A 27,891-nucleotide genomic window follows, 5' to 3' on the forward strand; every position below is an offset into this window, starting at 1 on the left:
TTAATCATTAGAATTTTTAATTCATAACAAAGAAAAGTCGGCATTACACTAGGTTTCAAAAGTGGTTCGGCTGCCATTTCTTCTGCCACTTGCTTCTCTCTTTCAGCATAGCTGCATTGGCTCAAACTCTAAAGAAAGAAAGAGAACGAGTTAAGATACGTTTTCTAACGTGCTGAGGAAGGTCCCAGTAAGGGCTCAGTTGGTTAAGGCGGTGAGTGATTGAGCCACATGAACCAGGAAGGCCTCAGTTGAATCACTGACCTGAAGTGAGTTAGCTGCTCTCAGTTGAGAGCATCTGCAGTGTTATATATGTAAACCTGTAAATACCTTGTTTAACCACCAGAGGACTCATCCCCTGGAGTCCCAAGGGATCCCACAATCCCTTGGGAGCACCTGTACATAAAGAGGCCTCACAGACTGGAGAGAGACTCTGGAGACCTGTAATAAAGGACTACAGTGACACCTTACTTTGAGCTCAGTATCTGCTCAGACTCTTTATTCAATACATAACAACTGGGGGGGGGGGGGGAGGGATCAGGCAGAGTTCCTGCTCCTGCCCAAGATCCAATGACCTCTGCTGGAGGTGCGCAAGAGGATGTTGGGTGAGGACCAGGTTGGGCCCAGCAGTGGTGCCTGTTGCAGTTGAATAGCCTGCTGAATAGTCAATGCCTGGGCTCATATGAAGTGTAGTCGCTCGTTTGAGGTACGGAGGGCCAATGGGACCAAATAGAATCAAAGGCCAAGGTGGGGGAAGGAAAGAAATGTAAGCAGGTTAATTAAAGACTTTTACCCTCCAGTCTTGCACTCGGGAGAGATTTGCAAAGGTCGACACAGTGCTCTTCGAGAGCTTTGTAGAAAAGATAACACGGGCGTTGCCCTTTGCTCATCACGTCTATTAAAAATTCAGTTGTGCGTTTGTGCAGCTCCTCATTTATGTTTAAGTGCTGAAAGTACATAGAAACAATGGTCAATTAAAGCACAACATTGTTACTGAGGGAAACCCCAGATATTTTTGGCATACCACATAAAGTCATCGATATGCAGTCTCTCAGCAACCTTCGTCTCAGGAACTGCAACGCAGCAACTGGAAGGAATGGTTTAGTCCTAGGCTCTTATACCAGGTTCATTTACTGTTGTGTATAGAGGCTAATTTGTCTTTCGCCGACTGTCATAAAGGCCCTGGGCTGGTAGTTTGAACAGCCACAGTATGTTTCTGTATAATCTGTGGCAATACCAGGTATCAACTGGACGAATCTCAGGAAGCGGAGAGCACAGAAAGACCTGGAGAAAATCCAAACAGAAAATTGTTGGAAACCCCACAGTGAGTCAATCAGCATTTGTGAAGAGAACGGGTAAGTTATCACATCAGGCACGCAGCCCTTCATCAGAATTGTAACATAAACCATGGACACGCATTTTAATAGATCCAGAACAACGGGGTGGGAGAAAGAAGCATCAGTGAGGTCTGCTGGCCTTGAAAACAGAAGCAAAGCAGGCCTACACTAAGGGTGCACCCCCCCCCCCCCGCCACCCAATACTATGTTCTGACTAAGGGTCTCCACCCTCAGCATCAACCTACCTCCCTCTTCCGAGATGGTGACGGACCAATCCCACATTGTCAGTAAAGAAAATGGAGCCTATTGTTATGGTCTAAAGTTATTACATTCATTGTTCGGACCAGAGGGCTGCGGAGTGCCCAAGAGAAAGACAAGAGGCTGTCCCAGCTCCCACTGAGCTTCATTGGAACACATTAGAAGGCTAAAGACAGAGAGTAGGTGGAACAAGGAATTGAAGTGGCAGCTACAGGGAAATCAAGATCTCGTGCACAGAATGGAGGCAAAATAGTCTCCCCAATCTAGATATCGAAAAAACATGTAATGATCATCAAGGGACAACTCCAGGGCCTTTCCACGGCCCATTCTATCCTACAATAGCCATGCTTCACATGGCTAAATGTACATGTGTGTCCAAGTAATGGAGTATTAGCCAACAACACTGGAACTCACTCAATCACTCTGCTTCTAAAAACAAATTGAAAAACCTGGGTGAAAAGTTAAGAACATGGAGTAGGAGAGAAGATTAAGCAGGTTAAGAAGCAGCAGTTAGCTTGGGCTTTAATGACCTGTAGATTGTAGGATGAAGCAAAGGTTGGGAGAGAGGGGTTGAGGAACCCCAACCAAGAATGAGAGCAGCACATGAGGCAATGAATCTTAATAATGTATAAGGATGATGATAAAAATATTTTAGTAACAGGAAAAGGTCTTTGGGCCTAACAGGTCCTTTGGAGAGATCAACCCCATCCACCTACCTCCCTGTCATATCCTTCAATTCCTTCTCTCTCTGGACGGTCTGCACCTGGGCAGGACCGGAACCAATGTCCTAGGGGGAGTGTTTGCTAGTGCTGTTGGGGAGGAGTTAAACTAATATGGCAGAGGGATGGGAACCAATGCAGGGTGACAGAGGGAAACAAAATGGAGACAAAAGCAAAAGACAGAAAGGAGATGAGTAAAAGTGGAGGGCAGAGAAATCCAAGGCAAAAAACAAAAAGGGCCACTGTACAGCAAAATTCTAAAGGGTCAAAGTGTAATAAAAAGGCAAGCATGAAAGCTCGGTGCCTCAATGCAAGGAGTATTCGGAACCCAGGAGAGGGCTCTGAGCTAGTTAGAGTGGGTGAGAGCTCAGATGAACAGGACCCCAAGAAAGAATGCAAAAGGCAGGAGGCAACAGAGCAAAGTAGCACTGGGGTAAGTGTAAACCACAAGGTGATAGGAAGGGACAATATGTATGAATATAAAAGGGGCTGCAAGAGGGGACAAAACTAAAAATCATGGTTTAAAAACTAGTATTAAAACACTCTACCTAAACGCACGCAGCATTCGAAATAAAGTAAATGAGTTAGCGGCACAAATCATTACAAATGGGTATGATTTGGTGGCCATTACAGAAACGTGGTTGCAGGGGGGCCAAGACTGGGAATTAAACATACAGGGGTATCTGACAATTTGGAAAGATAGACAAGAAGGGAAAGGAGGTGGGGTAGCTCTGTTAATAAAGGATGATATCAGGGCAGTTGTGAGAGACGATATTGGCTCTAATGAACAAAATATTGAATCATTGTGGGTGGAGATTAGAGATAGTAAGGAGAAAAAGTCACTGGTGGGCGTAGTTTATAGGCCCCCAAATAATAACTTCACGGTGGGGCAGGCAATAATCAAGGGAATAATGGAGGCATGTGAAAAAGGAACGGCAGTAAGCATGGGGGATTTTAACCTACATATCGATTGGTCAAATCAAATCGCACGGGGTAGCCTTGAGGAGGAATTCATAGAATGCATACGGGATTGTTTCTTAGAACAGTATGTCACAGAACCTACAAGGGAGCAAGCTATCTTAGATCTGGTCCTGTGTAATGAGACAGGAATAATAAACGATCTCCTAGTAAAAGATTCTCTCGGAATGAGTGATCACAGTATGGTTGAATTTGCAATACAGATTGAGGATGAGGAAGTAGTGTCTCAAACGAGCGTACTATGCTTCAACAAAGGGGACTACAGTAAGATGAGGGCAGAGTTGGCTAAAGTAGATTGGAAACACAGACTAAACAGTGGCACAATTGAGGAACAGTGGAGGACTTTTAAGGAGCTCTTTCATAGTGTTCAACAAAAATATATTCCAGTGAAAAAGAAGGGCGGTAAGAGAAGGGATAACCAGCCGTGGATAACCAAGAAAATAAAGGAGAGTATCAAATTAAAAACCAATGCGTATAAGGTGGCCAAGGTTAGTGGGAAACTAGAAAATTGGGAAAATTTTAAACGACAGCAAAGAATGGCTAAGAAAGCAGTAAAGAAAGGAAAGATAGATTATGAAAGTAAACTTGCGCAAAACATAAAAACAGATAGTAAAAGCTTTTACAGATATATAAAACGGGTAAAGAGTGACCAAAGTAAATGTTGGTCCCTTAGAAGATGAGAAGGGGGATTTAATAATGGGAAATGTGGAAATGGCTGAGACCGTAAACAATTATTTTGCTTCGGTCTTCACAGTGGAAGACACAAAAACCATGCCAAAAATTGCTGGTCATGGGAATGTGGGAAGGGAGGACCTTGAGATAATCACTATCACTAGGGGTTAATGCTGGATAGGCTAATGGGACTCAAGGTAGACAAGTCCCCTGGTCCGGATGAAATGAATCCCAGGGTATTAAAAGAGATGGCGGAAGTTATAGCAGATGCATTCGTTATAATCTACCAAAATTCTCTGGACTCTGGGGAGGTACCAGCGGATTGAAAAGCAGCTAATGTAACGCCTCTGTTTAAAAAAGGGGGCAGACAAAAGGCAGGTAACTATAGGCCTGTTAGTTTAACATCTGTAGTGGGGAAAATGCTTGAAGCTATCATTAAGGAAGAAATAACGGGACATCTAGATTGGAATAGTGCAATCAAGCAGACGCAACATGGATTCATGAAGGGGAAATCATGTTTAACTAACTTACTGGAATTCTTTGAGGATATAATGAGCATGGTGGATAGAGGTGTACCGATGGATCTGGTGTATTTAGATTTCCAAAAGGCATTCGATAAGGTGCCACACAAAAGGTTGCTGCAGAAGATAAAGGTACGCGGAGTCAGAGGAAATGTATTAGCATGGATAGAGAATTGGCTGGCTAACAGAAAGCAGAGAGTCGGGATAAATGGGTCCTTTTCGGGTTGGAAATCGGTGGTTAGTGGTGCGCCACAGGGATCGGTACTGGGACCACAACTGTTTACAATATACATAGATGACCTGGAAGAGGGGATAGATTGTAGTGTAACAAAATTTGCAGATGACACAAAGATTAGTGGGAAAGCGGGTTGTGTAGAGGACACAGAGAGGCTGCAAAGAGATTTAGATAGGTTAAGCGAATGGGCTAAGGTTTGGCAGATGGAATACAATGTCTGAAAATGTGAGGTCATCCACCTTGGAAAAAAAAACAGTAAAAAGGGAATATTATTTGAATGGGGAGAAATTACAACATGCTGCAGTGCAGAGGGACCTGGGGGTCCTTGTGCATGAAACTCTTTTTCAGTTTACCTGAAAAACATAAACATTAAACCGTGCCACCCGACCTGGGTGACACAGCAGACATTTTCAAGGCCCCTTTTTTTCCTTTTTTTTTTGGGCCGCTAAATCACATTTTTCCAAGTGCCCCCTATGAAAGGGAAGGGGGACACTAAAAGCACCCCAAAAGTTAGTTTGCAGGTGCAGCAGGTAATCAGGAAGGCGAATGGAATGTTAGCCTTCATTGCGAGAGGGATGGAGTACAAAAGCAGGGAGGTCCTGCTGCAACTGTATAGGGTATTAGTGAGGCCGCACCTGGAGTACTGCGTGCAGTTTTGGTCACCTTACTGAAGGAAGGATAGACTAGCTTTGGAGGGGGTACAGAGACGATTCACTAGGCTGATTCCGGAGATGAGAGGGTTACCTTATGATGATAGATTGAGCAGACTGGGTCTTTACTTGTTGGAGTTCAGAAGGATGTGGGGTGATCTTATGGAAACATTTAAAATAATGAAGGGGATAGACAAGATAGAGGCAGAGAGGTTGTTTCCATTGGTCGGGGAGACTAGAACTAGGGGGCACAGCCTCAAAATACGGGGGAGCCAATTTAAAACCGAGTTGAGAAGTAATTTCTTCTCCCAGAGGGTTGTGAATCTGTGGAATTTTCTGCCCAAGGAAGCAGTTGAGGCTAGCTCATTGAATGTATTCAAATCACAGATAGATAGATTTTTAACCAATAAGGGAATTAAGGGTTACGGGGAGCGGGCGGGTAAGTGGAGCTGAGTCCACGGCCAGATCAGCCATGATCTTGTTGAATGGCGGAGCAGGCTCGAGGGGCTAGATGGCCTACTCCTGTTCCTAATTCTTATGTTCTTATGTTCTTATGTTAATCTAAATCAATTAAAAAGTCTAAAGAACTAAACTGTTGTTCTGTATGCAACGCCTTGTAACCAGCATTCAACCGCCACCAGAGGGCGCATCTGTTGGAGTTCCAAGGGATCCCAGCATCCCTTGGGAGCACTGCATATAAGCAGGTCTCCCATGCCGTGCCAGCACACTGGAGTCAGAATAAAGAGACTAAGGTCACACTTACTGAAGTCTACAGTACTCAGTCACATTGCTTTATTTGAGACATAATAACTGTAAACTAAATTTAATTACATTTAAATACAAATTTAATCACATTTAATTAAATAGAACAAGTTCATATAGGGATGACAATGCAGGTGGTGTGCCACAACTGCAGCATATGGGAGTTTGTGGAGAGCATTGTGATCCTAGACAACCATGTTTGCAGTAAGTGCCTGCATCTTGAGGAACTTTAGCTCAGAGTTATTGAGCTGGAGACCGAGGTACAGACATTGAGAGTTACCTGGGCACTTTGAACCAGGAGGCAGTCACACCCCTTAGGTTAGGTAGTGGTACAGGTCTGGTTAGTGGTCAGGGACTGGAGGGTGTGACTGTGGCTCAGGCAGGTAAGGGGACCTCAGGTGCAGTGCTGGAGGAGCCTGAGCCTTTTTGCCCTTATCCAACGGGTATGAGGTTTCTGCTGCCTGTGTGGATGAGGGAAAAGTCTGTAGGATGGATGAGCAGGCTGACCATGGTGCAGGAGGCCATTCAAGTGGGGGGAGTGAAAGGGAATGTAGTTGTGGTAGGGGACAGCATAGTCAGAAGGAGAGATACGGCTCTCTGCAGCTGCGACCGGGATTTCCGAAGGTTGTGATGCCTACCCAGTGCCAGGGTTAAAGCCATCTCCTCGCGGCTGAAGTAAAACTTGGAGTGGGAAGGGAGGATCCAGTCGTCGTGGTCCACATAAGGACCAACAACATAGATAGAATTAGGAATGAGAGTTTGAAGAGTTGTGGTCTAAGTTAAAAAGCAGAACCTCAAAGGTAATAATCTCTGGGGTTTTGCTTCATGGGTCACTAGCACCAGAACTGGGGAAAGTCTGTGGAACTGTTCCACTGGGGCGGGCTCCACTTGAACTGGGCTAGAACCAGTGTCTTGACAAATCGAAAAACTAGGGCAGTAGACAAAGCTTTAAACTAATGTAGGAGTGGTGGGAGGATTCAGGAAAGAGTAAATTTAAAAGCAGCAAGAGAAATGTCAAGGCTCTAGAGCAGAGCAGAGTTTTGGGTCAAAATAAGGAGAGTGGGTCAGGAAGGGACAGAGAGAGTAACAAAGGTAATAGGGCATCGCTGACTAAGGTGACATCAGGGAAAAATAGAAAAAATTAAAAGCTAAATGCACTATATCTGAATGCACGAAGTATTCGCAACAAAATAGATGAATTAGTAGCGCATATAGAAATGAATAGGTTTGATCCAGTAGCCATTACGGAGATGTGGTTGCAAAGTGATCAAGGTTGGGTACTAAATATTCCAGGATACTTAACTTTTAGAAGAGATAGGCAAAATGGAAAAGGAGGAGGGGTAGCCCTGATAATAAAGGATGGGATAAAGGACAGTAGAGAGAAAGGATCTTAGCTCAGAAAATCAAGCAGTTCAATCAGTTTGGGTGGAGTAAAGAAACAGCAAGGGGCAGAAAACATTGGTGGGAGTTGTTTATAGGCTCCCAAACAGTAGTGGTAATGTCAGGCAGAGTATAAATCAGGAAATTAGAGGTGTATGTAACAAGGGTAATACAGAAATCATGGGGGACATTAATCTACATATAGACTGGGCAAACCAAATTTGCAGTAATTGTGTGGAGGACAAATTCATGGAATGAACACAAGATGGTTTTATAGATCAGTATGTTGAGGAACCAACTAGGGAACAGGCTATTTTAGATCTAATATTGTGCAATGAGAAAGGGTTAATTAATAACCCTACGGGGGACAACGGATATGATCTTTGCAGCACGACAGCTGCAGGAAAAATGCAGGGAGCAGCTCCAGCCCTTATACATGGCCTTTTTTGATCTTACAAAGGCCTTTGACACTGTCAACCGTGAGGGCTTATGGAGCATCCTCCTCCGTTTTGGATGCCCCCCAAAGTTTGTCAATATCCTTTGCCTGCTCCACGACGACATGCAGGCCGTGATTCTTAGCACGTCTGGACCGGGGTCAAACAGGGCTGCGTCATCGCTCCAACCCTCTTCTCAATCTTCCTCGCTGCCATGCTCCACCTCACTGTCAACAAGCTCCCCACTGGAGTGGAACTAAATTACAGAACCAGTGAGAAGCTGTTTAACCTACGCAGCCTCCAGGCCAGGTCCAAGATCACCCCAACCTCTGTCGTTGAGCTACAGTACGTGGACGACGCCTGCAACTGCGCACATTCTGAGGCCGAACTCCAGGATATAGTCAATGTATTCACCAAGGCATATGAAAGCATAGGCCTTACTCTTAACATCCGTAAGACAAAGGTCCTCCACCAGCCTGTCCTCGCCGCACAGCACTGCCCCCCCAGTCAAGATTCATGGTGCGGCCCTTGACAACGTGGACCACTTCCCATACCTCGGGAGCCTCTTATCAACAAAGGCAGACATTGATGCGGAGATTCAACATCACCTCCGGTGCACCAGTGCAGCCTTTGGCCACCTGAGGAAAAGAGTGTTCGAAGACCAGGCCCTCAAATCTACCACCAAGCTCATGGTCTACAGGGCTGTAGTAATACCCGCCCTCTTGTACAGATCAGAGGCATGGACGACGTACAGTAGACACCTCAAGTCGCTGGAGATATACACCAACGATGTCGCCGCAAGATCCTGCAAATCCCCTGGGAGGACAGGTGCACCAACATCAGTGTATTCGCCCAGGCCAACATCCCCAGCATTGAAACACTGACCACACTCGATCAGCTTCGCTGGGCAGGCCACATATTTCGCATGCCAGAACCGAGACTCTCTAAGCAATTGCTCTATGTGGAGCTCCTTCACAGCAAACGAGCCAAAGGTGGGCAACGGAAACGTTACAAGGACACCCTCAAAGCCTCCCTGGTAAAGTGACACCTGGGAGTCCCTGGTCGAAGACCGCCCTAGGTGGGGAAAGTGCATCCGGGAGGGCATTGAGCTCTTCGAATTTCAATGCTGCAAGCATGAAGAGGTCAGGCACAGGCAGCAGAAGGAGCATGCGGCAAATCACCCCCACCCACCCGCCTCCCCTTCCCCCGATGAATGTCTGTCCCACCTGTGACAGGGTCTGTGGCTTTCGTACTGGCCTGTTCAGCCACCAAAGAACTCACTTTAGAAGTGGAAGCAATTAAGAAAGCAAATAGTATGTTCGCTTTTATTACAAGATTTGAGTATAAGAGTAAAGACGTCTTACTGCAATTATGTAGGGCCCTGGTGAGACCACACCGTTTTGGTCTCCTTACCTAAGGAAGGATATCCTTGCCATAGATAGAGTGCAACAAAGGTTCACCAGATTGATTCCTGGGATGGGGGGATTGTCCTATGAGGAGAGATTGAATAGACTCATCATCATCATCATAGGCAGTCCCTCAGAATCGAGGAAGACTTGCTTCCACTTAAAATGAGTCCTTAAGTGGCTGAACAGTCACCAAGAGCCATATTCCGTGTCACAGGTGGGACAGATAGTCGTTGAGGGTGAGGGAGGGTGGGACAGGTTTGCCGCACGCTCTTTCCGCTGCCTGCGCTTGATTTCTGCTTGCTCTCGGCAATGAGACTCGAGGTGCTCAGCGCCCTCCCGATTGCACTTCCTCCACTTAGGGTGCTCTTTGGCCAGGGACTCCCAGGTGTCGGTGGGGATGTTGTACTTTATCAGAGAGACTTTGAGGGTGTCCTTTTAACGTTTCCTCTGCCCACCCTTTGACTCGTTTGCCGTGAAGGAGTTCCGAGTAGAGCTCTTGCTTTGGGAGTCTCGTGTCTGGCATGTGGGCAATGTGACCTGCCCAGCAGAGCTGATCAAATGTGGTCAGTGCTTTAATGATGGGGATGTTGGCCTGGTCGAGGACGCTAATGTTGGTGCGTCTGTCCTCCCAGGGGATTTGTAGGATCTTGCGGCAACATCGTTGGTGGTATTTCTCCAGCAACTTGAAGTGTCTACTATACATGGTCCACGTCTGAGCCATACAGGAGGGCGGGTATTACTACAGCTCGGTAGACCATGAGCTTGGTGGCAGATTTGAGGGTTTGGTCTTCGAACACTCTTTTCCTCAGGCGGCCGAAAGCTGCACTGGTGCACCGGAGGCGGTGTTGAATCTCGTCATCAATGTCTGCTCTTGTTGATAAGAGGCTCTCGAGGTATCGGAAATGGTCCACATTGTCCAGGGCCGCGCCGCGGATCTTAATGACTGGAGGGCAGTGCTGTGCGGCGGAAACAGACTGGTGGAGGACCTTTGTCTTATGGATTAGGCCTATATTCTCTAGAGTTTAGAACAATGAGAGGTGATCTCATAGAAACATACAAAATTCTTACAAGGCTTGACAGGGTAGATTCAGGGAGGATGTTTCCTCTGGTTAGGGAGTCTAAAACCAGGGGATGGCCATTTAGGACTGAGATTAGGAGAAACATCTTCACTCAGAAGGTGGTGATTCCCTGGAATTCTCTACCCTAGAGGGCTGTGGAGGCTCAGTCTTTGAGTATAATCAAGACAGAGATCGATAGATTTTTGGATATTAAGGGAATCCAGGGTTATGAGGATAATGCAGGAAAGTGGAGTTGAGGTAGAAGATCAGCCGTGATCTCACTCAATGGCGGAGCAGGCTCGAGAGGCTGAATGGCCTACTCCTGCTCCTAATTCTTATGTTCTTATGTCTTATTTGAATCCTTCATCATAATGAACTAACTGACTGGACGGATGGTGTTGTTCCTCTTCACAATCCTGAAAATTTTAACAAGATTATCTCAAAAAGAGTGCTTCCAACTGGCTCAGCCTTTCCTCAAAGTCGATATTCTAATACCCACTGAAGATGGTTCCAAATGGATTTCTGTGGTTGGGAATAGTCAGGTAGCCAGGCCTTCTGCTGCTCATGAAGTGGCTTCAAGTTCGAAAACGAAATAGAACAAAAAAGAAGAAGAAATAATTCTCACCTTATCTTTTTCTGCTGGATTGAAGACATGCTGATTGGCCAAAGCCTCAACAAGTAGTTGCAGAGTAAGGTCGCTGAGTGTGGCCTCATTGGAGAGGTACACAAAGTCCTTCTTCAGCTTTGTCTTAGCTAGCTCAGACCCTGTGGGGGAAAGCAGAAGGTCTACAATTTAAGGACGTGTTAACTTTGGTGGTATAATATTATTCTGCGTTAAACCATAAAAAGAGGAAGGGTATTAATGGAACAAAACATTCCCCCACACAAATTACTACACAAGACCGGATTTGCATTCCTATATCCAGTCTCTCCAGAATGTTCCAAAGCACCTCACACATAACAAATTACTTTAAAATACAGTGAATATTTTTATATCGGCAAATGCCGCAGCATTCAGCAAGATTTCACAGACAGCAATGAGATAAACGACTGGTTAATTTTATGGGGTCTACATGAGGGAGGGATATTGACCAGGACAACGGGAGACTTCCCTGCTCTTCTTCAGACAGTGCGATGGAATCTTTAACATCCACCAAACCGGCAGAGGAACCGTAGTTTAATATCTCATCTGAAAGATGGATCCTCTGATGACATCCCCTCAGAACTCTACTAGTGTTGACCTATAATGAGGAAAACAAACTAATGCCGTCCTGAACCGCGGACTTGCTTGAACCTTCCCACATACCCTCCAAGTCACTGGAATATAATTTTAATGCATTTCCTCAAAAGCCTAAGTGAAGAGAGAAGGGGGAAGGGGGAAGGCCCTTTATGGAGGACACCACCAATCCTCAGAAAAGCAGAAAAGACGACAAGATGAATCGAGCAGTAGTGGGTTTGGTTAAGGCCAAGCTTGAGTTTTAAAGTCTAGTAGATTGTAAAGAGATTGGGAAGAGTGAGAGAGAATTTCCATATTTTTTAGATCTGGGGAAGGAAAGAATGGGAGGCATTGGTGAGTCTTGTTTTTGGCATAGCTGTTGAGGCTGCATCATTGAATATATTTAAGGTAGAGATACAGATTTTTGAACAATAGGGGAAGTCAAGGGTTTTGGGGAGCAGGCAGGGAAGTGGAGCTGAGGCCAAGATCAGAATGCCATGATCTTATTGAATGGTGGAGCAGGCTCTAGGAGCCAAATGGCCTACTCCTGTTCCTATTTCTTAAGTTCTTATCGTAAGAATGAAGGACAATGTTGAACAAAAGCTGGACTAAAAGCAGACCACAGCAAGGTCTGTTTTTGAACTGACGATGTAATAAGCTATTTTCCATTGATCATCGTCATCATAGGCGGTCCCTCGTATCGAGGATGACTTGCTTCCACGCCAAAAAGGGATGAGTTCACAGGTGTTTCAATGAAGGACCTAATATTCCAGGTCCTGAACTACATCTTAAAGGGTGGAAGATGCCTGTGCGTGGATTTTTTTAACTTGTGGTGGCCGTTGCACACCAGCCACCACACGGGCTTCACAGAGCTAGGTCTTGGTCCAGTGGCAAGGGTTAACCAGGACGACTGGAGACCAGCTCTGCTGCACGGACCTAGTGCGCACACATATCGCAGTGTGGGCTGGCCCGTGCTGCCCCTGGGCCCATATTCAGCCTTTAGATGAAGTACGTGGGTGAAGTTTAGTTTTATAGATGCATGCAAATAAAACCATTACATAGCAGCAAAAGGTTGTGACTGTTAAGGGATGAGTGGGACATTTCGGACAGTCAGATTTACATCGAATGACCGTCTTGTTAATGAAGCATCCGTATCTGATCAAAATACCGCAACAGCACTTCTAAAGGGCACAAATTCAAAGGCACACACATATTCCGAACACTCTGTATCCTAAATGCTAGCTATTCGAAGTCAATTACTAAGTCAATGATGTCAGCAGGCTGGCTGCTTTTTCTGTTGTTGAAGTAAACATGATTTCACCCATGTGAAGGAAATGCACCTTGAGGCCCTGAGAGCAGGATCGGAGATGCAGCGGTTCCATCAACCACATAACCTAAAAATACAACCAGACACAGGAATCAATGACTGGAAAAAGCTGCAGATGTTAAACATTTATAAAAGAAAGCAGACATACATCATTGATTGTGAAAGGAAAAAAAGGAACTTACAATCATACAGCACCATTCACTTCCTTCAAGACATCCCAAACTACTTCACAACTAATGAAATACATTTGAAGTGTAGTCACTGTTGGTGTTTAGGAAAACAGGGCAGCCAATTTATGCAGAGCAAGATCCCACAAACAGCAATGAGAATAATGTCTAGATTATCTGTTTAAGTGGTGTTGGTTGAGGCCTGGGCCCCTTCTTCAAATTGAGACTTGATTTAAACTTTCATCTGAAAGACGGCACCTCCAACAATGCATCACTCCCTCAATACCGTAGTGAAGATCAGCCTAGATTATATACTGAAATCCCTGGATTGGGCCTTAAACCCACAACTTGCTGACTCGGAGGTGGGAATAATACCACTTAATTCTGCTGAAACTCCTACAAATAATACTACAGCTGAGGTTTGAGATTACACTGAATCAGAGACAGTTAACCCACCATTGACTAACCCACTATCTGCTGAGACAACACTCTTGGAAAAATACTCCCTGATCTCAGTATTGTCGAGCAGGAAGATCCGAAATTTAACCGCTGGTCTGTGCTCTGTTAGTGGATCTCAGATACAGCCACACAAGTTCGAGGCGACATAGCTACAACTGGATGGGAAATAACAGCTTGGGTTCCCACTCCAGTGACTCCTGCTGGAAAGAACAAGTGTGGAGATTGAGTGAGGACAGGGCTTGATGCTTTCTCACTGTCCATGCTCGCACACTGTTGTGTCAGCTGTGGCTCAGTGGGTAGCACACTTGCCTTGGACTCAGAAGGTTGTGGGTTCAAATCCCACTCCAGGGACTGGAGCTCACAATCTAGGCTGAAACTCCAATACAGTGCTGAGGGAGTGCTGCACTGTCGGAGGTGCCGTCTTCCATATCAGACATTAAGCCAACACCCTATCTGCTCTCTCAGTTGGAGGTAAAAGATTCCATGGCACTATTTTGAATCTACATAACCAAAAAAAACAGTTTATCTGGTCATTATCACATTGCTGTTTGTGGGAGCTTGCTGTGTGCAAATTGGCTGCTGTGTTTCCTACATTACAACAGTGACTACATTGTACATTCATTGGCTTTGAGACGTCTGGTGGTTGTGAAAGGTGCTATATAAATGCAAGTCTTTCTTTCTCACACATGTGGAATTGTACCTCAACTTGAATCAACACCTTCAGGAGAGGGAATTGGAGGAACAAAAATGATTGGGAATGTGCCCATTTTATCTGAACTTCAGCTACATGGCAGAGTGTGTTAGGCTGTAACACATCATGTAGTGGCTTACAGTTCTATATGTCTATCCTAACTAACCAAGAAAATGCTTCACAGCAATGCTCATTCGATCAACTCTAGTGTTTATTGTCTTTGAAGCCTTTAACCCACAATCCCCTGGATCCACCACTGATATCACATAGTACATGGAGCCAGTTGTCCACATCATTCTGATCCCCACCTCCCCTCTCTAATAACGTAACCCTGTCTGTCTTCTTACCTCCCTGTTTGGATGGAAGCTGATCATAGGCAGGCTTGTTTATTGCTTCAAATGCACAATAAAATAATTCAATGACAGTTGGTCCTTTCTTTTCAATATCATCCAAGAAATTAGAGATACGTGAAATGAGAGTCTTCCTGTCATTCCTGTACTGTAAAAGAAACAGGTAAATCAGTAAGCAACCAAGAGAAAATCATTAATAATTGACTGAGTAAGAATTTATTTGATCCTATATTCTATTGGAAAAACAATTTTCAAACTTTATTTGAGGTTTGACAATGTTATACTCATGTTATCTATTCCAGTGAGTAACTTTACAGTTAACAATACATAGTAAAACATCCCAATGCTGCACAGGAGCATTATCGAACCAAAATTTAACACCTCGCCACATAAGGAGATACTGTATTGAGAGAGGTGACCAAAAGTTTGGTCAAAGAGGTAGGTTTTAAGGAGTGCCCTAAAGGAGGAATGAGAGGTAGAGAGGTAGAGTAGTTAAGGGAGGGAATTTCAGAGCTTAGGGCCCAGGCAACATAAGGCACGGCCGTCAAATGGTGGAGCGATTGTTATGTATGTAATAATTCGGTAGACTGATTACTGTAAACTAACACAGGTACGAACCTGGCTCTGCTTTATTCGGGCCCAAAGTGATTACATTACATGATGGCTTGCCTTTTATACCTGGGCCGCACACATGTGCGTACAGACCAATGACCTCCGACAGTCGCGCCACCTGGTGGTTAGTAACCCCAACCATACATACATGACAATATCCCCCTTTAAGATATTAGTAACAGTGTTTTTACAAATTGAGATATGTGAAGAGGAAAAGATTAGTGAAGACAAACGTAGGTCCCTTGCAGTCAGATTCAGGTGAATTTATAATGGGGAACAAGGAAATGGCAAACCAAATACTTTGGTTCTGTCTTCACGAAGGAAGACACAAATAACCTTCCGGAAGTACTAGGGGACCGAGGGTCTAGTGCAGCAAAGGTTCACCAGACTGATTCCCGGAATGGCTGGACTGACATATGAGGAGAGACTGGAGTGACTGGGCCTTTATTCATTGGAGTTTAGAAGGATGAGAGGGGATTTCATAGAAACATATAAAATTCTGGCGGGACTGGACAGGTTAGATGCAGAAAGAATGTTCCCGATGTTGGGGAAGTCCAGAACCAGGGGACACAGTCTAAGGATAAGGGGTAGGCCATTTAGGATTGAGATGAGGAGAAACTTCTTCACTCAGAGAGTTGTTAACCTGTGGAATTCCCTACCGCAGAGAGTTGTTGATGCCAATTCATTGGATATATTCAAGAGGGAGTTAGATATGGCCCTTACAGCTAAAGGGATCAAGGGGTATGGAGAGAAAGCAAGAAAGAGGTACAGAGGTGAATGATCAGCCATGATCTTATTGAATGGTGGTACAGGCTCGAAGGCCTGTACCACTATTTTCCTGCACTATTTTCTATGTTTCTATGTTTCCATGAGACGGTCCGGGCTTTCCGCTCCCAAGTTGATCATCTCAGTTCAGCCTTGGGCGAGCATTCTGAGTCTGTTATGACTGGGGTCTGGGGAGCCAATCTGATGGGAGTGGCAATGACTATGTCAGGGATTGAAAGTCCAGATTCATTGATGACAGCGGAGTCCTCTGATGACTGAGGGGAGGTTGGTCACTGATTGTGTCTTCCTCAGACTGTTCCGGTTCATCCATGTGCCGCAGCTTTATCTGATCAACATGTTTCCTGCACGTTTGCCCACTCTTGAGCTTGACGATAAACACTCTGTTATCCTCCTTGGCTGTAATAGTACCGGCGACCCATTTGGGACCTTGACCATAATTTAGTACGTACACAGAAATGTCGCGTGACACAGCAGCACGATCATGATACCACTGCTGACTTTGACGTCTGTATTCAACATGATCATTCAAGTCAGGGTGGACGAGAGAGAGCCTGGTTATGAGACCTCTCCATCAATAGTTCAGCAGGTGGGACCCCGGTAAGCGTGTGTGGTCTTGTCCTGTAACTAAGCAATATGTGTGACAAGCAAGTCTGCAGTGAACCTTGAGTTACACCTTTCATACTCTGCTTGATGGTTTGGACAGCACACTCTGCTTGACCATTAGATGCGGGTTTGAATGGTGCTGACCTCACATGTTTGTTACCATTGAGTTTCATGAACTCTTGAAATTCCAGACTAGTGAAGCAAGGTCTGTTGTCGCTAACAACAATGTCAGGCAGACCATGAGTGGCACACATGACACGAAGGCTCTCAATGGTAGCTGTGGATGTACTGGATGACATGATTATACACTCTATCCACTTGGAATATGCATCCACCACAACTAAAAACAACTTTCCAGGAAGGGACCTGCAAAGTCGATGTGGATCCTGGACCATGGATTAGATGGCCATGACCACAGACACAGCGATGATTCTGCTGGTGCTTTACTTAGCTGTATGCAAGTGTTGCACTGATGCACACATGATTCCAGATCAGAGTCAATTCCAGGCCACCATACATGAGACCTGGCAATGGCTTTCATCATAACAATACCAGGATGAGTGCTATGTAGATCATGTACAAATTTCTCTCTGCCTTTCTTAGGCATAACAACATGGTTACCCCACAGTAAACAATCTGACTGAATGGATAGTTCGTCTTTGCAATGGTTGTAAGGTTTGGTCTCATCACCCATTTGCTTGGGTATGGCAGACCAATCACCACTAAGGACACAACGTTTCACAACCGATAATAATATCGGGTCCTGGCTGGTCCAGGTAACTTGCTGAGCCGTGACAGGGGTTCCTTCACTTTCAAAAGCATCCATGACTAACAGTAGGTCTGCAGGTTGTGGCATCTCCACCTCCGGTGTGGGCAACGGCAGCCGGCTCAGTGCATCGGCACAATTCTCGGTGCCAGGTGAATGGTGAATGACATAATCATCAGCAGATAATGTCAGCACCCACCTCTGGATGCGGGACGAGGCATTGGTATTGATACCTTTGTTTTCCAAAAACAATGAAATGAGTGGCTTGTGATCTATTTCCAGTTCAAACCGAAGACCAAACAGGTACTGATGCATCTTTTTAACCCCATACACACAGGCTAATGTTTATTTTTCTACCGTGCTGCAGGCTCTTACCACCTTTGACCAACTTTTAGAAGCATACTCAACAGGTTGTAGTTTACCCGACTCATTAGCTTGTTGGAGCACGCAACCAACTCCATATAACGAAGCATCACAAGCCACTACTAGACTCTTACATGTATCATAATGTACCAGCAGCTTGTTAGAGCAAAGCAGATTGGTAGCTTTCTCAAAAGCTCTGTCTTGAGACGCACCCCAAACCCAGTTGTCGCCTTTTCTTAGCAGCATGTGCAGTGGCTCTAATAAAGTGCTCAATCTAGATAGGAAATTACCAAAGTAGTTAAATAGACCAAGGAACGAACGCAGCTCCATCACATTCTGAAGCTTATTTTTGATGGCCTTGGAATTCGACTTCTAGTGCCATGAAGACGCACTTTGAACGTTTCAGTCTGAGTCCCACTTTGTCCAGACGATGTAGAACCTCTTCCAGGTTGTTCAGATGTTGGGCGGTGTCACGACCTGTGACCAGGATGTCATCTTGCAACACGATGGTTTAAGGGACGGACTTCAGTAGGCTCTCCATGTTCCTCTGAAATATGGCTGCAGCCGAGTGAATTCCGAAAGGACATCTGTTGTAGATAAACAGTCCTTTATGAGTGTTGATGTACATAAGTTCCTTCGACATCTCGACCAGTTCCTGTGTCATGTTGGCCAACATCAGATCCAATTTAGTGAACGACTTCCCCCCGGCAAACAGGTCATCAGCTTTCGGTAACAAGTATTAATCCTGTTTCGAAACTCGTAGTCTCCACAAATCCTGACAGTGCCATCATTCTTCAACACAGGAACAATGGGGTTGGCCCATTCATTAAATTCGACCGGTGATATGACCCCTTCACGCTGAAGTCTGTCCAGTTCAATTTTGACCATCTCCCTCATCATGTATGGAACCGCCCGAGCTTTATGATGGATGGGTCTTGCATCCGAGTCCTCGTGGATCTGCACCTTGGCTCCTGTGAATTTGCCAATGCCTGGTTCAAACAGCGACGGGAACTTGCTCAGCACTTGAGCACATGGAGTATCATCCTCCGACGACAACGCTTTAATATCGTTCCAATTCCATTTGATTTTTTCTAGCCAATTCCTGCCGAACAACGTTGGACCATTGCCTGGAACAATCCATAACGGTATATCATGAACCGCATCATCATACAACACCTTGACTACTGCACTGCCAATCACCGTTATGAGTTCTTTAGTGTACGTGCGCAATTTGGCATTGACTGGACTCAGCTTAGGCCTCACAGCCTTAGTGTCCCACAGCTTGTTGAATGTCCTCTGGCTCATTATTGATTGACTCACACGCGTGTCCGGCACACAGTTAAGTTTCACATTAATCATTATCAGTTGGCTCTTTGTTAGGAACAAATACAGTCCATATACTTCCTCCTCTGGTATCTTGGATTGGATATCCAGATCCGCGCTATACTGGTCATCATCCTCCATGTGGTGTGTTGCAGCACGCTTGCTCAGTTGCGGACACATGCGCTGGAGATGCCCCAGTCTCGAACAGCCTTTACAACTGTACTGTTTAAACTGGCACTGATGAGGCCGATGATTGCCCCCACAACGTCAACATGGTGAAATCGGATTCATTCCCGTTGGCGGACTTTGGGCAGCCACAGATTTCGCATACACAGTCGAATAGGCCCTGCCATACGCAGCTCTGTCAAACGACAATACAGTCTTGTTTACAGTACTTGCCGAGTTCTGATTTTTCGATGATATCTGCTTTAAGTTTTTGTACGTCGTCATGCATGCCTGGGCAATCGTGATGGCCTTGCTCAAATCCAGCGTCTCCGCCACCAGTAGCTTACGCAGGATCACCTCGTGGTTGATGCCGATTACAAAGAAGTCCCGCAGCATGTCTCCCAACGCATTTTCGAACTTACACCGTCCAGCTAGACGTCTTAGCTTGGCAACAAATTCTGACACATCCTGGCCCTGAGAACAAACATGCTTGTAGAATCGATATCGTGAGATGATGATGCCTTCTTTTCATTTGAGATGGTCACGTACCAGAGCACACAATTCCTCATAGTCCTTATCTGTTAGACTTGCAGATGAGAGAAGATTCTTTATGAGTTCATAGATTTTCGGACCACAAACCGTGAGGCAGACCGCTCTGCGCCTAACTGTGTCACTGGGTTCCTCCATTTTGTTGGCCACGAAGTACTGGTCCAAGTGAGCTACAAAAGCTGTCCAATCCTCTCCCTCTGCGAATCTCTCCAGAATTCCAATTGTGCTCATTTTTGCATGCGAAGGTTCTTAAGTTACCTCGTCGCCAAATGTAATAACTTGATAGACTGAATACTGTAAACTAACACAGGTATGAACCTGGCTCTGCTTTATTTGGGCCCAAAGTGATTACATTACATGATGGCTTGCCTTTTATACCTCCGACAGTCGCGCCACCTGGTGGCTAGTAACCCCAAGCATACATACATGACAGTGATGAAAATCATGGATGCGCAAGAGGCCAGCATTGGAAGCGTGCAGATATCTTGGAGCATGAGAGGCCATGGAGGGATTTGAAAACAAGGATGTGAATTTTTTTTAAAAATCGAGGTGTTGCAGGATCAGGAGCCAATGTAGGTCAGCGAGCACAGGGGTGAAGGGTGAGCGGGACTTGGTGCGAGTTAGGACACGGGCAGCAGAGTTTTGGATAAGCTCGAGGTTATGGAGAATGCAAGGTGGCAGGCCGGCCAGGAGAACATTGGAATAGCCGAGTCTAGAGGTAGCAAAGGCACGATGAAAGTGCGATCTTCAAATAACTGCATGGAAAACGTTCTTTCTGGGTGGGGGTGAGGAGGTGGGCCAGAGCTGTGCACCATTTCATCAAGGTGACAAAAAAGGACGTCCATTTAATTGCACCTTTCACGGCCTTGGGTTGTCCCAAAGCACTTTACCGCCAATAGAGTACTAATGAAATGTATTCACTGATGTAAAGTAGGAAATACAGCAGCCAATTTGTGCACAGCTAGGTCCCACAAACAGCATCGTGAACAAATAATCTCTTTTCAGTAATGTTGGTTGAAGGATAAATATTGGCCAGGACACCAGAGAGCACTCCCCTGCTCTTCTTTAAAATAGTGCCCTGGGATCTTTTATGCCCACCTGAGAGGGCCTCAGCTTAATGTCTCATCTGAAAGACGACACTTCTGACAGTGCAATGCTCCCACAGTACTGCACTGGAGTGTCAGCCTAGATTATAGCCTTAAGTATTTTTTTCTGTTTCTTTTCCTTTCTTTCCCATGGCAACTGTTGATGATTCTGTCATCTCCATTTACACCCTATCTAGACTCATCTTTTGTTTCTTAACTTGTCCCATTACCATCTCCTTTTGCCTTGCACCATCATCCCTTTTGTCTCTTAATCTCTTCTGCCTTCCACCCTATCACAGGCCTTCGCTTTTGTTCTTTCCTCCCCTCCCCCCTTTCCCTGATCCAACACTTGCTTAAAAACTTGTTACATCTCTAACTTTTTCTACTTCTGATAAGAACATAAGAAATAGGAGCAGGAGTAGGCCATTTGATCCCTCGAGCCTGCTCCACCATTTAATAAGATCGTGGCTGATCTGATCATGGACTCAGCTCCACTTCCCTGCTCGCTCCCCATAACCTTTTATTCCCTTATCGCTCAAAAATCTGATGAAGGGTCATCGACCTGAAACATTAACTGTTTCTCTCCACAGATGCTGTCTGACCTGCTGAGTATTTCCAGCATTTTCTGCTTTTATAGGCTCAAGTCTCTGGAGCTGGACTTGAACCCACAACCTTCTGACTCAGAAGCGAGAATGCTACAGCTGACACCCTGACAAACTACACAAGTGACATGGTGAAGTATCCAAACTCTCTGTAGAAGAACAGTCAAAGAGGAGAAAAGGCCATCCTTCTCCCCCTGTCTCAAATGAATGTCATTCATACAGTCAGGGTCTCCACTACCAATAAGAATTGCCCTACGTAAACGTGAAGTCACCCAAAACTCGACAGCCCATGCCCTAACTCGCACCAAGTCCCGTTCACCCATCATCCCTGTGCTCGCTGATCTACATTGGCTCCCGGTTAAGCAATGCCTCGATTTCAAAATTCTCATCCTTGTTTACAAATCCCTCCATGGCCTCGCCCCTCCCTATCTCTATAATCTCCTCCAGCCCCACAACTCCCCCCCCCCAAGATATCTGCGCTCCTCTAATTCTGCCATCTTGAGCATCCCTGATTATAATCACTCAACCATCGGTGGCCGTGCCTTCAGTTGCCTAGGACCTAAGCTCCACAATTCCCTCCCTAACCCTCTCCGCCTCTCTACCTCTCTTTGCTCCTTTAAGACGCTCCTTAAAACCTACATCTTTGACCAAGCTTTTGGTCACCTGCCCTAATTCCTTCTTGTGTGGCTTGGTGTCAAATTTACTTGTTTTGTCTTATAACACTGCTGGGAAGCACCTTGGGACGTTTTACCACATTAAAGGCACCATATAAATACAAGTAGTTGTTGTTGTAATGTATCAGAGAGAGAGCAAGAGGAATCTTTACCTTGCTAAATTCAATTTTATTTATCATCTCCTTTTGAAAGAGTTCATTCACCACAACTTCCAGATCACTGCTAGACATCCCATTTCTGTTGGTTAAATGCAGCCGGTCCTTTCGAAGATCTTCCATGTCTCAGGTTCCTTTAAAAAATATTTTAAAAATATAGGTGAAGTCCCGGAGCCATCATGAATGCAAGAATGTTCAGGGAGATGAAGAGGCCGACTGCTGCATTCCAGTAAACTGGAGACCAAGGAGACCATTTACATGCAATGAAACCAAGTATCAGGGAAGGTGTGTAACAGGACAAGCGGATATTTACACTATTGTCCAAAACTCAAAATAACCCCCAAGGGAAGAGAAAATATCCGTGCCGAATGTCATGGATTTGCGAGGATATTCTCTCAGGCTCAATGTAACTGGTCAGTCCTGTGTGAGGACCTTGTATTTCCTATGATCAGGAGCGTACCTTTAATGTCTGAGGATCTTTGTTGTGTGTGCTAGATTCTGTGATCTTGCACATATTGCCAGCTGCAGTCTTCGGTATGACAGAAGGCAGCTTTGAAAGCACTTCAGTGAGACAAAAATAAGTATAAATTAACAAACTGGTTTAGTTTACATGAATTATATTGATGAACAGACTACAATCTCTGCAGCAACATTTATCAACTCCCTACCTCTCGGTATCATAAAAGTTATAAACAATGCATTCCTGCCCACCTTTCCAGGTAAAAACTCATATTTTGAGCTATCTGGCCCTAAGCTAACTGCTCTGTTACAAGTTCTACAACCTTCCTACCTCAGCTGAGAGAGAGATAGCTCATTAATACTTTCAGTTCGCCACCCATTGTCCAGTAGCTACAGACTTTGTTATATCAGAAAAGATGTTGTATATATGACAGCTGACCCATTGTAAGATGAATCTAACCTTTACAGCAAAGCCATTACATCAATTACAAAAACCCTTCCATCTAATAGTCCAAAAATATTATAGTGTCTGCTTCTTCTTTTAGATAATGAGCACCTCGTCCATCACCAAGGTTATTTACTTCGACTTTCAAAATGTAACCACCCTCCATCCCTATCTCACCTCCGTCAGTGCCGAGTTTATTATCTGTGCCTGCCCTTTCCAGGCTCGACTTCTCCAACACAATCCACACTGGCCTCTCACTTTGGGCTCGAAATATTAAACTCCGGTGTTTTACCTTGAACTGTAGAGAGACATGTTTTATCAGGACAGATAAACTTTTCGTATTCTTGGCTTTTTTCCACACCCTTACTCCCGGTCCCAGCATAAGTATGGAGAGGTCCAAACCAGCTGATACTTCCTCCTTACCTTAAAGTGCAATAAGACTCTTGTTTCAAGCTGGTAACCAAAACTGTTTCACTGATAATTAGCTGGTTGAAATTACTTTTACTTTATAACAAAACTTCCGTGCACCAACGCAACTTCCTGTAGACACACCTATCATTGAGGCAGATTGCCAAAGGCTACAACGTAATCAGCATCTACACAAAAACAAACAAGGCAGGAGCACAGAAATGTGTTCATTAAATGTTGATTGCATCATTCAATGAAAATGGCAGAGTTACAAACACGTGGTTTTACTAACCATTTGTGAATTTTGTATTATTGCGTCGTGTGTTCAATTCACCAGGGGTAGAAGAGAGGGAGTAAAAAAATGCTTTTCCCTGTCTTCTATTCTTGTGAATCATAATAAGACGGTTATGTCTTTGGCTGTAGATGAGCACTGTGAGATGACCGTTGCTCTATCTTGTCCATCCTTCTAACCCTCCATCAGTTTTCTTACCATGATTCTGGAGCTGATCGTCTTCTATCCCCGTTCCTAATCCTTTTATAAACCCTGCCATAGCATCTGTTCCCCACCAGTAATCTTATCTATAATTCTATTACCCTCTGACTGTAATGTATGCATTGTGAGGATGCTCACTGGTTTGTAGAGCTGTTGAGTTGTGTGTTGCTTAGCCAGTCACGTGATGTTCACAAGACTCAATAAAACCCCAGCCAGTTGGGTTCAGGGGCTCCACGATGAGGCAGGTGGTTGTGATGCTGGTGGATGAACCTGTAATGTGTCATGTGATTGTTAAACCTTTTGCTAATAAACCAGCCAGTTCTTAATAGCAATATGTTGCTATGAATTCTTAAGCAAAGAACCCCTGAAGCAAATACATGACACTGACTAAAAAAAATGTTGCCTAAGTTCCTTTCCTTCTTTTGGTGCCCTTAACTTTAAACTGCATCCCCCTAGTCCTCGAATCCTGTGCCGACAGAAGAACTTTTATCGATCCAAATTCTCCATACCTGTGAAAATCGTAAAGACGTCAATCAAGAATCACCAACAACCCTGCCTCGCCTCGCACAACTGAAGTAAAAGCAGAAAATGCGAAAAACACTCATCAGGTCAAGTCTGTGGAGATAGCAACAGAGTTAATGTTTCATGTCGGTGATGGCACCCCCCTCCCCCCCCGGTCTTCTCCGGAAAGCAAGGTCCCGGGGCGTGCGGTCTCTCCCCTAACTCAGCAGAGAGATGAGGAAACAATTACAGCGTGTCCATTCCAGAGACTTCAGATATTAGCCTTGCATTAATGAGGTACTGTGCCTGATTTATGTCAGCAGGGGATCCAGTCATAGTGATCTGGTATCCCGTTGAGCTTGAGACGGAGCCTTGTAGTTTTCCTCTCGATGTTCTCCTGTGATTACACATTTCCTGCAAAATGGAGGCCAAAACTGGGCAAAGTATGAAACATGATCACGAAGGCCAGAAAGCCACTTCAACATGATCACCGTAGATTTATAAGTCACACCCATAAGTAATGAAGACTAATATAAATAAGAAAGGACGTGCAATAATAAAGCACCTTTCACAACTTCAGACACCCCAATGTGCTCCGCTGCCGATGAAGTACTTTTGAAGTGTTGTAATGTAAGAAAATGTGGCAGCTATTTGCACACAGCATGATCCACTGCAAGAATGCTACCACAAAGCAAAATCTGACACCTAAGTATCAGCTGTGGCTCAGTGGGTAGCACTCTTGCCTTTGAGTCAGAAGGTCATGGGTTCAAGTCCCATTGCAGAGACATGAGCACAAAAATCTAGGCTGACACTCCAGTGCAGTGCTGAGGGCGTGCACAATCCACGCCCACAAATCCACACTGGCCTCCAGAGCTCCACACTCCACAAATTCCAGTTTGTCCAGATCTCTGCTGCCAGCATCGCATTCTGTACCAAATCCTGCTCACCCGTCACCCCCATCCTTGCTGACCATGTCTTAGTTTACAAAGCTCTGCATTGCTTCACTCCAATCTGCCTTCGCTACCCTCTCCTCTATCCCAACACATCCTTCTGCATCTTCTGCTCTCCTAACTGCCCTACTGCGTGTGTCCCAGCCTCCCTACGTCCCCATTGGTGGCAAGGCCTTCAGTGTCACGCCCCTGCGCTCTGGAATCCTCTTCCTAAATCCCTGTATCTTGGAATAATTGTCCTCTTCCTCAAAAACCTCAACCGAATCAATTGATTCTTTGGTCACCTCCCCCTCACGCTTCTCCTAACTCCTGCTCAGTGTCTGACCCCACTGGGGGTTCCAATATATCCCAGTATGCTGTATGAGCATGGATTGCCGTTATTCCCATCTTTTCACAATCTACAGGTTTTGCATACCCAAGCTTTAGCATCACCTAACCGCTGCTTTCTGATTTATCTCATCTTTCCTCCTACTCTTTTCAACCCTCGGTGTTGCTCTGAGCAATGGGCTCTCACTTTGGGCTCGAAAAATTAAACTCCATTGATGTAGCTTGAACTGTAGAGAGACATGTTTTACCGGGACAGATAAACTTTTCTTATTCTTGGCTTTTTCCACACCCTTACTCCCGATCCCAGCATAAGTATGGAGAGATTAAATCAACAGATACTTCCTCCTTACCTTATAGTACGATAAGCTTTTTTAAAGCTGGTAACCAAAACTTTCGCTGCTTCGTGATGAAATTATTTTTTACGTATGACGAAACTTCCGTTCCCCACGCAACTTCTTGTAGACACACGTCCGTGAGGCAGATTGCCAAAGGCTGCAATGTAATCAGCGTCTGCACCAAAATAAACAAGGCAGGAACAAGAAAATGTGTTCATTAAATGTTGAGATTGCATCATTCAATGAAAATGGCAGAGTTCCAAACACAACTTGTTTTACTAATCATTTGTGAATTTTTATTATTACATTTGTGTGTTCAATTCACCAGGGATAGAAGGGAGGGAGTAAAAAAATGCTTTTCCTTGTCTTCTATTCCTGTGAATCATAATAAGACAGTTATGTTTTTGGCTGTAGATGAGCACTGTGAGATGACCATTGCTCTATCTTGTCCATCCTTCTAACCCATCATCAGTTTTCTTACCATGATTCTGGAGCTGATCGTCTTCTATCCCCGTTCCTAATCCTTTTATAAACCCTGCCATTGCATTTGTTCCCCACCAGTAATCTTATCCATAATTCTATTACCCTCTGACTGTAATGTATGCATTGTGAGGATGCTCATGGGTTTGTAGAGCTGTTGAGTTGTGAGTTGTTTAGCCAGCCACGTGATGTTCACAAGACTCAATAAAACCCCAGCCAGTTGGATTCAGCGGATCCATAACAAGGCAGGTGGTTGTGAGCCTGGTGGATGAACTTGTAATGTGTCATGTGATTGTTAAACCTTTTCTAATAAACCAACCAGTTCTTAATAGCAATATGTTGCTATGAATTCTTAAGCAAAGAATTCCTGAAGCAAATATATTACACTGAATAAAAAAAATGTTGAGGGAGTGCTGCACTGTCGGAGGTGCTGTCTTTTGGATGAGATGCAAAACCGAGGCCCTGTCTGCTCTCTCAGGTGGACATAAAGGATCCCATAGCACTATGGTATCCTGGCCAATATTTATCCCTCAATCAACATCATTAAAAAAAGATTATCTGGTCATTAACACATTTCTGTTTGTGGGTGCTTGCTGTGCGCAAATTGGCTGCCGCATTTCCTACATTACAACAGAGGCTTCAAAAGTACTTCATTGGCTTTGGGACAACATGAAAGGCGCTATATAAATGCAAGTCTGTCTTTTTTCCTTTAACATAATAGTGAAAAATCAAAAAAAAAAAGAATTGGAGAATCGCAAGTGTTGGTAACACTATGATGCACTGCCAGTATAACAGTTCTCGCTCTGTCCTCCCTCCCACCTAGAATAAAGACCATGACACTTGGACATCTGCTGTGCTCATAGGAAACCACAAGACAACATATAGCTGAGACCAGCAGATCCCTGGTCAGTGTTAACTTTGCTGAGCTCAGACAAGTAAGGGCGCTTTTGACGGTTTCAAGTATCGGAGGGGTTGACGGAGAAACGTGAACAAGCGTCCTGATCCTGACTTCTAACCTGCGACTTCTGCTAGATGTGCCCTTGTGCGAAGACTGAGTGTGGATAGGATCAGACTCATCCACGACATCCCCTCCACAATGTCGAATACCTTACTAACATTCCTAGGCTCACGGGGAAAGAATGGCCACTTAGGCAAGGTGGCAAAGCACCACCAGCAAACGTGGGCCTGCG

General features: G+C 44.9%; 1 protein-coding gene across 5 annotated transcripts; it reads right to left on the minus strand.

Annotated features, from left to right (window-relative positions):
• On the minus strand, positions 1-26,319 carry LOC139228818 (uncharacterized). 5 transcript variants are annotated; one of them, XM_070860224.1, is made up of 10 exons: positions 26,237-26,298; positions 24,618-24,678; positions 23,385-23,505; positions 22,764-22,864; positions 22,301-22,437; positions 14,618-14,768; positions 12,967-13,020; positions 11,036-11,175; positions 791-944; positions 1-128 (listed from the first exon to the last, which is right to left on the minus strand). In XM_070860224.1, exons 5-10 carry the CDS (start codon positions 22,424-22,426, stop codon positions 103-105), a joined length of 651 nt encoding a protein of 216 aa, XP_070716325.1. In that variant the 5' UTR covers positions 22,427-22,437; positions 22,764-22,864; positions 23,385-23,505; positions 24,618-24,678; positions 26,237-26,298; the 3' UTR covers positions 1-102. The 5 variants fall into 5 exon arrangements, with proteins under 5 accessions (XP_070716325.1, XP_070716323.1, XP_070716324.1 ...); XM_070860222.1 differs by lacking the exon at positions 24,618-24,678 and having other exon boundaries at positions 26,237-26,313; XM_070860223.1 differs by lacking the exons at positions 24,618-24,678; positions 26,237-26,298 and adding an exon at positions 23,631-23,803.
• Positions 26,320-27,891: the final 1,572 nt, after the last annotated feature.

This window comes from Pristiophorus japonicus, chromosome 18, assembly GCF_044704955.1.
Source record: "Pristiophorus japonicus isolate sPriJap1 chromosome 18, sPriJap1.hap1, whole genome shotgun sequence".
Classification (NCBI taxonomy): Eukaryota; Metazoa; Chordata; class Chondrichthyes; family Pristiophoridae; genus Pristiophorus; species Pristiophorus japonicus.

Excerpts from the sequence above, each read along its gene's own strand:
- LOC139228818 (XM_070860225.1), bottom strand. The coding sequence starts at position 22,426 with ATGGAAGATCTTCGAAAGGACCGGCTGCATTTAACCAACAGAAATGGG. Across the intron at positions 945-11,035 it reads ATCCAGCAGAAAAAGATAAG|CACTTAAACATAAATGAGGA; the intron begins GTGAGAATTATT and ends ATGTACTTTCAG. Across the intron at positions 129-790 it reads CCCGAGTGCAAGACTGGAGG|AGTTTGAGCCAATGCAGCTA; the intron begins GTAAAAGTCTTT and ends TTCTTTCTTTAG.